This window comes from Punica granatum, chromosome 2, assembly GCF_007655135.1.
Source record: "Punica granatum isolate Tunisia-2019 chromosome 2, ASM765513v2, whole genome shotgun sequence".
Taxonomy (NCBI): Eukaryota; Viridiplantae; Streptophyta; class Magnoliopsida; order Myrtales; family Lythraceae; genus Punica; species Punica granatum.
Window position 1 is genome coordinate 10,118,502 of NC_045128.1, and position 12,052 is coordinate 10,130,553.

The following is a 12,052-nucleotide window of genomic DNA, read 5'->3' on the forward strand; positions in this document are numbered from 1 at the left end:
CGGGTTTTGGAGACCCACGTTCTACCGAAAGGGAAAATAACTTTAATGTTTGATCTTTCGAAATTTCGAGACTTATGTCTTTCACAATTTTTTTCTAAAAAAACCTTAAATTTAGCTCTCGATATTAAATTTCTTTTATAAGAAAGAAAAGGAAACACGTACATGCATGTCATATCGTTATTATTATATTTAGTGGATTGTCCCAAACATATTTGCCTGGTATTATTCCGGCAGACTGTGGATAATTCATTATGCGGTTCAATGGATCAAGTAGCATAATATATAAGTTTTTTTGGTAATGCAGTAGGGGTGTGCACGGCTACCGAGTATACTTAGAACCGGTCGAAACCTACCCTTTAGGATAGGATCCGAGTAGCTCATATGAAAATAGGGTAAGGTCCAGATATTAAAATAAAGAATTGGTAAAAATCAATTCCAGTTTCGATTCCTATCTATAGGGTACCCAGAATCGAAATCAGAACTAGTATTCGGAACCGGATGATAATTATTAATTAAAAAAAAAGAAGAGAAAAGTTACTGAGTGGATGACTTTGAAACGAAAATAAGGTAAACCCCAATCACTTTCTCCTCTCTCTGTCTCTTCTCTAATCTCCCCATTACTCATATAATACAGATTTGTCTAGTTCAATAATACCACAAGTTCCAACAGATTATTCGAAATTTATGATATAATACAGATTCCGAGTAGGTTTTGATTCTATGATTCAACAAGGTAGTGTCCAGTTTCAAAATCTTAAAACTTGTCCCTTACAAAATAGGGTCCAGGTACCATAAAAAATGGGATACCGGAACCGATCACCTTCTAGAAAGCAACATAATATGTTTAGTTAGCTATATACGTAGATACACCATATACATATATTATATTAATACTAAGAAAGATAAAAAGGCAACAAACATTAATATTGCCAAAGAATCCTTTTGACTTCCATGCCTCTCTCTACACTTATAAAAGAAATTAAAGTAAATTAATTAACTTTTTTGACCAAAGACACAACTGCTTTAAATGTGTTTAGGCTAATAGAGGGAAACTGAGCGATATTGCCAAATTAAAGTACAAATGTCATTCGTACTGATAATATATGATGTCAGATAAATTTCTGCATAATAGAAATATGTGTGTGTGTATATCCATTGCTGATGAACTCGACACCCATTAAATGGACTTTAACTGATATTATCTGAATGAGTACATGTCTCTTTTCCGCTGGTTATAAATAAGGTTTATGGACTTAATAAACAAAAAGTGAAATGAGAAAATAATGGAGTGTGAAAAATTCTATTAGTAAAAAATTTAAATCCGAAACCTCTTATTTTACACGAATATTGTATGCTACTGTATTATGCCCCTTCCTCGAAGTTATTATGTATGTTTGTGTCTGAACCATTAGTGTCTATGAAAGAATGCCCCACCATTAAAGTTTGTACTAAGTATTAGAGGTAAAAGGCACACTAAGACCCTAACTTCCAAACAAAGGGCCACAAGAAAAGCACACTCCATGAGCTGCTCCCATTTAGTGAGTTTTGTTTGTATTAGTAACAAGTCGCAAATGTTAGGTTTGCTTGACATTAAGGGAACCCCTCTTTTTCTCTTTCTGATAAATTAGCCCAGACAGCTGCATTTAAGGTTCTACTTTTTTGCTTTATTTAGGGCAGCTAAGTTTTCCTTTTACTGGGAATCTAATAAGATCATGCGCATTTATGGTCCACTCTATCCATGTGCTTCGCTAGGTCGATTTGTAATTTACTTCAATCTTATCAGTGTATGTTACGTAATGAAATAGAATAATTAAGGAATTCCTCATAACAGAATAAGGAAGAGATTGAGAGAGATGCTGGAAATTAATCCCAAAGATATCGAAAATGACTCCAATATCTCATCATAGTCGTAAGAGAAATTAGAGTCACTGTTTTAATCTTCACCTCCTTAGTCAAGTTCCTTTTCGTTTTTTTCCCCCCTTCATGTCAATCTATTCTATTCAAAAACTTGATTAAGTAAACATTAGCTTTCTAAAATAAAAGATAGTGGTGCACGCTTTCACCTGATAACTAAAATGTTTTAAATCTGATATTGAATGAAACTATCAATGTTTCTTTATTAAATATTAGAATTTCTATTTCGTTGTACTAGATCATGCGCCTCTCTTATAACAAAAAAATAACTTTCTCCTTTTTCCATAGGAAATAACTCTTTTTTATGTAAAAAAAAAACTTCATTTTTCACTAATTAGGAGTTTGATCCGCTAGTAAGCTGACAACAAGCAGTAGGCCAGGCTCAGGGTTCGATTCTCTCGAGGGTCAACATCTAGGGTTTAATGGTGAGCCCCAGGCTGTACAATACACCGCCCGGTGGACTAGTCGTTGCTACGTCGCCGGACATCATCGACAAAAAAAAATCCATTTTTCAGTGAAAGGACAGGGGTTAAATATATTTAGCCGTTTTATATTTAGTCTAAAGGTGTATGTTAATATGTACCGAAAAAAGTGCATATTAGTATGTGAGAATGGATGTGTTGAGGAATAAATGTTATCATAGAATTGCGAATTATATAAAGGAAAATAGGGGCGTAAAATTAAACTTTTTTAAGAAGAAAAATTAGCTATGCGCTCATTTACATAAAGGTTGCCTCATATTTAATATTTTTTGGGTAATTTTGCAATTTTTATATTAGAATATATCCCATATATATTTATAAGTTCAGTAAAAATTTTAATTTATTAGTATATTAAACTGATAATCGATGTGCTAGATTAGAGGACTGCACATCCCCACCAAAGATTATTGTCTATATATGATTCTGATTAAACTTCATGGTCATCCATTGATATATCTCTGAAGTTTGATCAAATAATAATACTATGAAACGTTTATGTTACATGTCATATACCGCGTGGATGAATGACAATGAAATAGCATAAATGTAGAGGCCGGACAACTAAATATAACAGTTTATATTATAGCTCCCAAATCTACCCCCCAAATATATATATATATATATATATGTATGTATATTATAGCTCCCAAGGGCATGTCTATTATATTGCCATGTGCTTTCGATATTAAGTCCTCCAAATATCAAATGTGGCATTCATTTTACATGGATGAACGTGAACATGAGCTAGCTAAGATAGCTGTTCTAATGGCCGTGTCTAAATATATTTAATCCTTCAAAGAAAAAGAAATGAGCTACATTTCCTCGACATCAATCTTAATTGTGGATTATGAATTATTATTATTATTATTATTATTGTTAATTATGTATGGCTGTCTAGGGTTTTAGCGAGGTGGTGGGACCTTGTGACCATGTGCTTGCATGTGCTATGTCTTTCTCCATGAGCCCCACCCTCCTCCTCCCCCTTTGAGCAAATAAATGGTCTCCCCTCTCACACATTCCTTTTCCTCCCTCAGCTTCTCTCATATTCTCTCTCTCTCTCTCGCTCTCTCTCTCTCTCTCTCTCTCTCTCTCGCTCTCAAGTCCCTCACTTTCTTCTGCAGTGTATTCATTCTTGGGTTCATCAGTCAGTGCTTTCTTGGATCATGGGAGGGAAGATCTTCCAAATCCTCTGAGATCATCACCACATATACATATACATATACATATATATACTTACACAACCACACACATATATATACGTACATATATCTATATATCCACAAGAACACTTCTTCTTCTCATCATGACCTGTTCTTTTCATAGGGTGGAGAGGTTAGTGTTATTTCTTCCAATAATTTCTTGCGTTTCTTCTTCTTCTTTCAACAATTCTCAACTTGTTTTAGGACAAGATATGAGGTGTCATCATCCTACTGACTAAGAGGTTCTTATTCTAAAGGCTTCGTCTCTGAAAATAGTTTAGGAATAGAGATCGCCATGATAATGTCTATATGTGCATTTGTGTGCTTTTCTTTAGATTTTCTTTCCTTGTTCTGATGTAATTTATTGGTTGAGATTCATCTCTGCTTCTATATTTATGCACGCCTTCTTCTTTTTGGTCAGGATGGAAAACAGGACCTCGTTAAAGAAAAAGTTCCTCCAGAAATGGATAAAGGGTCTCCAATTATATAGTCCTTCCGAGAACTTGACCACTATCACCGAAAGAAGAAAGTTCATAAAGCTCTCGGCAGACATAGCCATGGCCTCGGTTCGAGGCAGCATGACAAAGTGGAGCCGTGCCTTAATCGCAAACGCGTCCTGTAACTCCGAGAACAAAGTCCTCGTCGAGCAAATATCCGGCTGTAGTACGGAAATCTTGAGGAAGTCAGCACCGGATTTGGGCCGAGCATGTAGATTACAAGCTTCAGTTGCCAAGAAGATCACCAGCAAGAAGATCTTGAAGAGAAGCCGAAGAATGAGGAAACGTGAGCCTCTGCCGAGCCGACTGCTGCCGAGTTCTATTGCAAAGAGGTTGGTGAAGAAGAGGACCCAACTGCTGAAGAGTTTACTGCCGGGAGGCGAATCCATGGATGACGAGTCTCTGATCAAGGAAACCCTAGATTACATAGTGTCTCTCCGAGCCCAGGTCGATGTAATGCGGTCTCTTGCTCGTATGTCAGGATTTAAATCATCGTAAATAAGATCAAATAGATAGTTATTATTATCTACTTAGCTAATAGCTATTTATGTTTTGCTTGTCAATATATGCCTAATATCTATATCTTTGTGTAGGAAGACCATATGTAGAGAGAGATGAGGCGCGAAATGTGATTATTATGATATCAATACGTATTGAGCCTATGCCTTCTTTCTTTCAGCGAGCCACTGGTTGAAAGTTATGCCTTTAGAGGCGTTACTTCAGAGCTCGAATCATCAATGTTGTTTCTACCTCCTGCATAGTTGTTGCAATCGATTTTTTGCTCAAAACCGATTGAATCGAGCTTCTGGCTTGCTTTTTGTTTGGTGTTGCTTACCCCGATTGCAGGCGGTTCAGCTAGCTCTTGATCTAATTCCCTCTTCGATATTTTTATTCTGCCAAATTGAATTTCCAGTGGGTAAACTCTACTGCAATGTAAGAGTTCATAACTCACTAGAACACGTTTTGATAACCAGGAGCAAGCCGATTCTCGAAGGAGGATTAGTCTCAACTAATAGGTTGAGAACACTTTGCAATTCCATGGAAAAAAAAAATTCAAGGTAAAACTGACTATAAACAACAGATGACTGATTAACTCTTGGTCTACGGTAGACATTTGACAGATTTATTTCTTGGCAGTGCATAAATGAGGCGGAAAGCCTTAGGTTATATATATTTGGTACAACGGCATGAAAAATATATAATGAAATGAAATCGCCTCATAATATGGCCAAATTTTGCAAAATGTTTCTTTTTCATCCTTCTTTGTTTTACTTAACCTAAAATGGACTTAGAAAAAAAATGGAATTAGAAAATTGAACTAAAAAGAAAAAAAAATTATGAGAGGTATGGCAACTATAACATATCTCAAGGGAGCCACGGCGGGTGGCTGAGCACATCAAACGGCGCGAAAAGGTCATGATTTTGCAGTACTAAATTATATTTTCTCTAAGAGTATCACTATAGAAGAGTCGCCATGTCATGAGACATTGATAAGCATGTGCTTGTTTTGGAGGGACTACTACCTGAAATGTTGACATTCCCGTACGAAACTTTGATTGAGGAGCAACACTAGTAGCGGCTACCGCTTTACTTTTGAATTTTCTTGAATTTGGAAAAGGAGAACCGGCAGATCCAAAAATCGGCCAATTATATGATCAGTTATTTATAATATTAGAAAAGGAAGGACGAGGTATAGAATTATGAAAGGGGCATTGAGGGGTGAAAAGGAGGATGAAGAGAAACATATAATGAGTACACGGTGAGAAAAGAGGAATAAATACATGGATCACAACTATGAATATTAATAAAAATGTTCATAGAACTGCAATGCCGGAATTTAATCTTGTAAAGCTAAATTTAATGGACCTAATTGATCTATATAAAAAGTAAAGGATAAATTTGGAAATAGATAAATATAATGGACCCTATATCAAAATATAGAAAATGTCGGGAACCTTATAAAATCTTTCTAGATGGTGCAATTAGCAATTGACTTGGAACCAAAGAGTAAATAAGTAATCAAGAGAGGGCATAGCGCAAAGGCGTACCTCTCACCTGGTTCGATACCTAGTAGAACTAACAGTGTATTTTATTAGATATTTAATATTTTTATTTTAGTGTACTAGATCTATGGGCCTTTATTGTAATTAAAAAAAGAATAAATAAGTATAATTACGTGAATGTAACTTCGCCACAAATTAGGCTAGGCTCTCGGTGGATGTGCTTTAGGGATTAAAATCCATTGGAGGCTTAGCCTCATGATTGGAGATAAAATCTCAAACAATAAAGAGAGGATTCCATGATATATCACAAAAATAAAATAAAATAAAATAAAAGTACTCCTATCTTAGTATCCAAAGGGAAAAAGGGATTTTTTTTTTTTGTGAATGGGAAAAGGGGAATTTACATTCACTCAAATGATCAGTTTACCTCTAATGAGAACAAATTATACAAGTGCTTGGTTGAAATTATTGACTCTTGATCCTCTTAAATAAAGTCCGAGTTCAAATATTCTGAATGGAGAAAATTTATAATTAAAAGAGTCGTTTTGCCCTCCAATGGACCGATCAGGCTCCAACCTAGATTAGTCTTACTCATTGGCCTTCCAAATATCAAGTGGTGCTTAAAAAAAATTACACACCGTTTTTTTTTAGGCACAAAGGAAACCTATAAATCTAGATGGGGATAACTAGAATTTGAAAATATAGAAATACGGAAAATTCACAGATGATAATCGAATCTAGTATCACCTGATCCCAAATCAATAGTGACGAGAGTACATCAAACTTCTTCCTCTATATAAATTACACATGTTTAAAATAGGATTTAGTATAGCAACACTAGCTCGACTCAATGAAGGGATCCTGAGTTTAATGTTTATCCACGGGCTCTATGTCGATCTCTCTTATCCTACTAGGCCATAAACCTTAATTAGCGTCCTTACTTGTAATCAGAAGAATAAAATTACATTCCATTGGCCAGGCATGTCATCAAAAGCCCGCAAAATTTGCTGCTGGGTCCCCATTATAAATGAGTATGATCAACTCGGTATAGCAAAGATATTCAATCGCCCTCGCCTAGCTGAACGAAATTCCAATATCATATGACAGTCTCTGCGTGTTGTCGATTTCGGGAAGGGAACAAATCTTGAATCATATGTATAGAATCTGGCCATGCTACCGACCGGAGTGAAGGACAAGTAAGTTATCCTAGCTACCAATGTCTTTACAATATTATGAACTTTCAAGAATCAAAGAAAGGAAAAAGCTATATAGATCCTTTATGTCATCGCAATCCATTTGTTTTTGGCTACACGGAATTGGCTCATCTGCATTCCGGTCGTTGTTTTCCTATTTATACCGTCAGAGGAGAGTGGATGTTGCCCAATCTTTTTCAGACTTCGCAGGTAACCAACGTCGCTGTTTCTGGGGCATTAAGGTTATGCATATATGAAGTTTTGCGTGCAACTCAAGTACTCATCCATGTGGGAAATTCAGCCCCATTATCAGAATATCGCTTATTAAGTGAATTGAAGAACCTCTGTCACACGTAGCACTCCTCTCTAAGGTTGCTTCTTCGATAATCATTCTAGTCCGGGGAAGCACCAAAAGGGCCGGTGCTGAGAGGGACAGTTACCCCTCTCCCGACTTACTGATCGATTTTTCCTATAAAATTCCTCTCCTAAGGTTGCTTATTTAATCAGCCGAGTTCTTGCTCAAGTCCAGGAATGACTTTACAAGGTATCTAAGCCAATCTCCTAGAGGAATTTGATATACTAATTAAGAAGATGATAACTATTGGACACATGATTTCGATTTTTTTATTTACAGCGTCCATAGTTTGGTCCATCGAATGACACAAGATCAGGGCCAGACAAGGAGCCTGACAAGGATCGTCCTCGATCCACCTAAAGTTTTCTTTTCTTTTTTTTTGGATCAGAAAGTTTTGCTCTTTATTGACCGAAATACTTCAAAGACGCAACTGACTGGGCCTAATCTACCCAACCCTACTAAACCACACGAGCCTCGGCAAAACAGTAAGTCCAACAGCTCAGAAGACCGAAGAAAGAAAGGCACACAAGCCGACATATTCACCCGCCCCGCTATAACACGCAGGCCAAAAAAAAAAAAAAATAGGGCATGCAGGCTCGACCCACCTAAAGTTTCGTACTATGGGGAAAATTTAGACATTGTTTTTCTGTTTTGAAATCGCAAGGTTTTTGCCTCCTGATCTTGCATTCCATAGCGCAAAGTCGGTGCTAAAGAACAAGCCATGTACTTCTGAAAAAAAATGCTTCTAGTTCAATCATGCGCGTAGATAAAACATGTGAAAATTAAGTTAGATACGATAGGAAATGGAAAACAATTTTGAATTTTATTTATTTATTTCTAAAGTTTAAATTTTTTAAGTTTCTCTCTCACAGTCACTTTTCTCTTATAGACATGTGGATATATATAGGTTGGAAATTATTTATTTGGTCATAGTGTAGATGCTTACTCGTGGATACATGTGATAGAGAAACAAGAGAGTTGGGACATATTTAATGCATCACGTGCGAATCATAACTTCAACCGACAAAATCATAAGATGAGTTTCTGAATTAATAAGATACGCCCTTGCACGTACCCATTACCCTTGGCTCAGTATATGTATATATGTATATATGTATATGTGTATATATATATATATTGTGCGAATGGAGTAAATGGAGCTAAAGCTACCAACTTGGGTTGGCTTCGGTAATTCAGCGCATGTTTTCCTTATATATAAGGTTTTGCGTCCGACAGCTGAGAGAGTTTTGACATTCAGTGAATCAATGCGACTCAAATCTAGATTAGTTGGAGCTCACTGGATGACTCACACCAAATAAAAAAAAAAAGCTTAATTAGCTCTAAGTATGGCAACCATGATCCTCTTAGTGGGTCGGTCTGTCTCAACGAGATTAGTCGAGGTCTAATTGAGCTTCCGGATACCATAGTTGATACAAAAAAACTAACTAACTAAAGAAAGATATTTAATCACGAGTTATAATACAGTTGTCGAACTCGTTGTCTGTGCGTAGGGCTTTGCCTGCACATGGGGGTTCAACATTCACAATATGCATCTTGTGACCAAAGTTAAGCGGATGCTTGAGCGGGGATAAGTCCATCCCAAATAGGCGAGGGATACCTCATATCTTACCATAAGAATAGATAAATAAAGCATGACATTCAGATTTGAGTAGAGGAGTAGGACATAGGGGAAGGAAAAGAATGTAGTAAGTCCCCACATACGATAATCAGAGGACAATGATGCTCCTACTAATTAATCCACCCTATGGTGGCTAATTATGGTCTTTCAAGCACTTTTAATACAGTCGATTGGTTTCTGGCATGTCCGAGTCCGACAGAGTGCTGAAAATTAATTGAAGCGGGCCAGTGCTAAGCCCATGAGGAGATGGTTGTCTTTCATGGGTACTTGGGCTTTCTTGAATTAATGGACCAGCTTTGATGTGATCAAACTGAACTGGTCTCCAAGATAAACCTTGGGAGTTTATTAACGTTTCATAATGTACTAAGGGTCAACCCGCGCGATGCTGCAAGTTGAAAGTTTTTCTTCAATTTTTTTGATTCATCATAATAGTGTGTGTAATGGTCAATATAGTATTTAATTGAAAATAATAATAAAACTACTTATTTTTAAGAAATTATGAACTCTCTATTAATAGTAAATAATTAATTTTTTTCAAAAGATGGTACCATGTTATCATATACGATATCATATGTCATTTTATTTCATAGAGTGTGTTTTGAATATGTTAAATGAGTTTATTCTTGAATAAAAAACTTATAGTTTTTCTCTTAAAAAGAGAAGTACGAATAAGATTTGAAAATAATATTAAGTAAAAGGAGACATGATGGACTTTAAGAAAATGAAAATGTTTGCATTTTAAAATTTATGAGAATAAATTAATAACGATCATTTTCATTGTTGTGTCGTCCAATGTTGATAAAAGGAGAAAAAAAAATATTATCTGAAGCTCAAAAAGTATATGTTTAATTAGTATAATTTCTTAAAAAATACAATAAAGACAAAAAAAAGTATGTGTCTGTGAATATTTATTAAAAAAATAAAGAATAAGATATGTGTAACCCTTCAAAAAAATGTCAAATAGATATAGAGAATATAGTAAAATGCACAGTGTCAAATCTTATAGTGACCGAGAAAAAATGAGAAAAAACTTATACACCATATGAACGTAAAATATGACATTATTTATTTATTTATTTATTTATTTTGAGAATAACTAGTCAAACGATGGGTCATTTATCAAATAGGTTACAACACTACTTTGTCTTACCAAGATTAAAAATATTGGACAAAAGGTAAACAAAAAGGAGAGGGAAAAAATTTTGCACTCACAGACTAAAATTTGAAAAAGAATATTATATATATCGTAATTTGCATATCTAGTACTTCTAGTTCGAAATTTCTTCTAATTTTTCTAAATAAAAGTTGGGCTAAAAGTATTTTTATGGAAATAATCTGAATATAACAATCGAATCATTTGTCATAACGCATCGACTGAATTACGTGGTATCTTATTTAGGTCAAATTTGATACCATTGAAAAGAAGTAACTTTTCGACTAAACAATTGGATGATTTAACGTAACCCATCAATCGAATTATGTGGAATCTTATTGGGGTTAGATCTGAAAACGTTAAAAAGGCGTAACGTCGACCTTATGATCAGATTAAGCGTTACCATATTCAAATCGATTCAAAAAAACTAAAGAAAGACTGGAAATTTTAAAAAATAAATATTACAAAAAATAAAAAGAACAGATTGTGATAGGATCATTTGGCGTTATACATTGACCGGATTACGTGGTACCTCATTCGTTTAGATTTGAAAATACTAAAAGCGTAACGTCTTGACCTAACGTTTTGATCATTTGCCATAATGTATTGACCGAATTATGTAGAATTTTGTTGGGGTCGGATCTAAAATAACTAAAAAGGCTTACCGTGTCGACCGTACAATCGAATCTTTCGATATAACGTGTAGATCAAATTAGGTGGCATATTTTTTGGATTGGATTTGAAAACAAAATTAAAAAAGAATTTTTTATTTTTTAAAAAAAGGGAGAGGAGGCTAGTGGGAAAAACCCTCCCTCTCGCCCCCTCCATACAATGGACATGTTTTCATTGTTTAAGAGATATACTAGAGTAACATTCGCGCTTTGCTGCAAGAAGAGCAAACAACAACTACCCTAAATATAATTATGTTTTCAATGTAACTCATATTGTATAATATATGCAATAAAGAAAATTGAATTTCATAATTAGAGTATAGATTGGTTCAAATGATTTGGCGCTTATTTCCCTTGAACAAAGACCCGAATTCGAGTCTTATGAATAGAGAAATTCATGATTGGGGAGACTTTTATAACCCCTTAACGAGTTTCCGAATACCATGATGCATATTGATTTAAAAAAAAACATCATGTAGTAAATAATGTTATGGCTGCTTATAATCATATGATAATGTAGGAGTTATATGCCATAAAAAATACTAAGTCGAAGAAAATAAACAAAAATAATGATATAAATGTGAGATAAAAAGCAAATTTAGTAACCTATTATAATTTGCTCTTAGATTAAGTAATAATATGATATTCATATGAGACGTTTTTAAGCTAATACTATGCTATTAAAATTAACATGATTATCCATGTTGGAAGAGTTTTACCCCTTATGGAACGACCCGGCTCGACTGGATTAATCGGGACCCAATTGGACATACGTATACCAATGTTCACACCGAAAAAAACTAACGAGATGGATAATAATTTATTAAAAGTTATTTTGGATATCTAAATCTAAAATTAGAAAAAGTGAAGAAATCATATTTTTCTATTTCTTACGTATTTTGTAGCAACCAAATTCTGCGTATTTACATCTATAATTCCTTCTTTA

At 34.8% G+C, this 12,052-nt stretch overlaps 1 protein-coding gene across 1 annotated transcript; it reads left to right on the top strand.

Moving 5' to 3' along the window:
• Positions 1-3,410: 3,410 nt before the first annotated feature.
• On the top strand, positions 3,411-4,765 carry LOC116194224 (transcription factor IBH1-like 1). Its single transcript, XM_031522982.1, has 2 exons — positions 3,411-3,728; positions 4,017-4,765. The coding sequence occupies exons 1-2, from the start codon at positions 3,700-3,702 to the stop codon at positions 4,588-4,590; spliced, it is 603 nt and encodes a 200-aa protein (XP_031378842.1). The 5' UTR covers positions 3,411-3,699; the 3' UTR covers positions 4,591-4,765.
• The last annotated feature ends 7,287 nt before the right edge of the window (positions 4,766-12,052 follow it).

What these genes read in the sequence shown, in the direction of transcription:
- LOC116194224 (XM_031522982.1), top strand. Translation starts at nt 3,700, where the DNA reads ATGACCTGTTCTTTTCATAGGGTGGAGAG. An exon ending in TCTTTTCATAGGGTGGAGAG is followed by an intron (nt 3,729 to 4,016) that starts GTTAGTGTTATT and finishes CTTTTTGGTCAG; the next exon opens with GATGGAAAACAGGACCTCGT.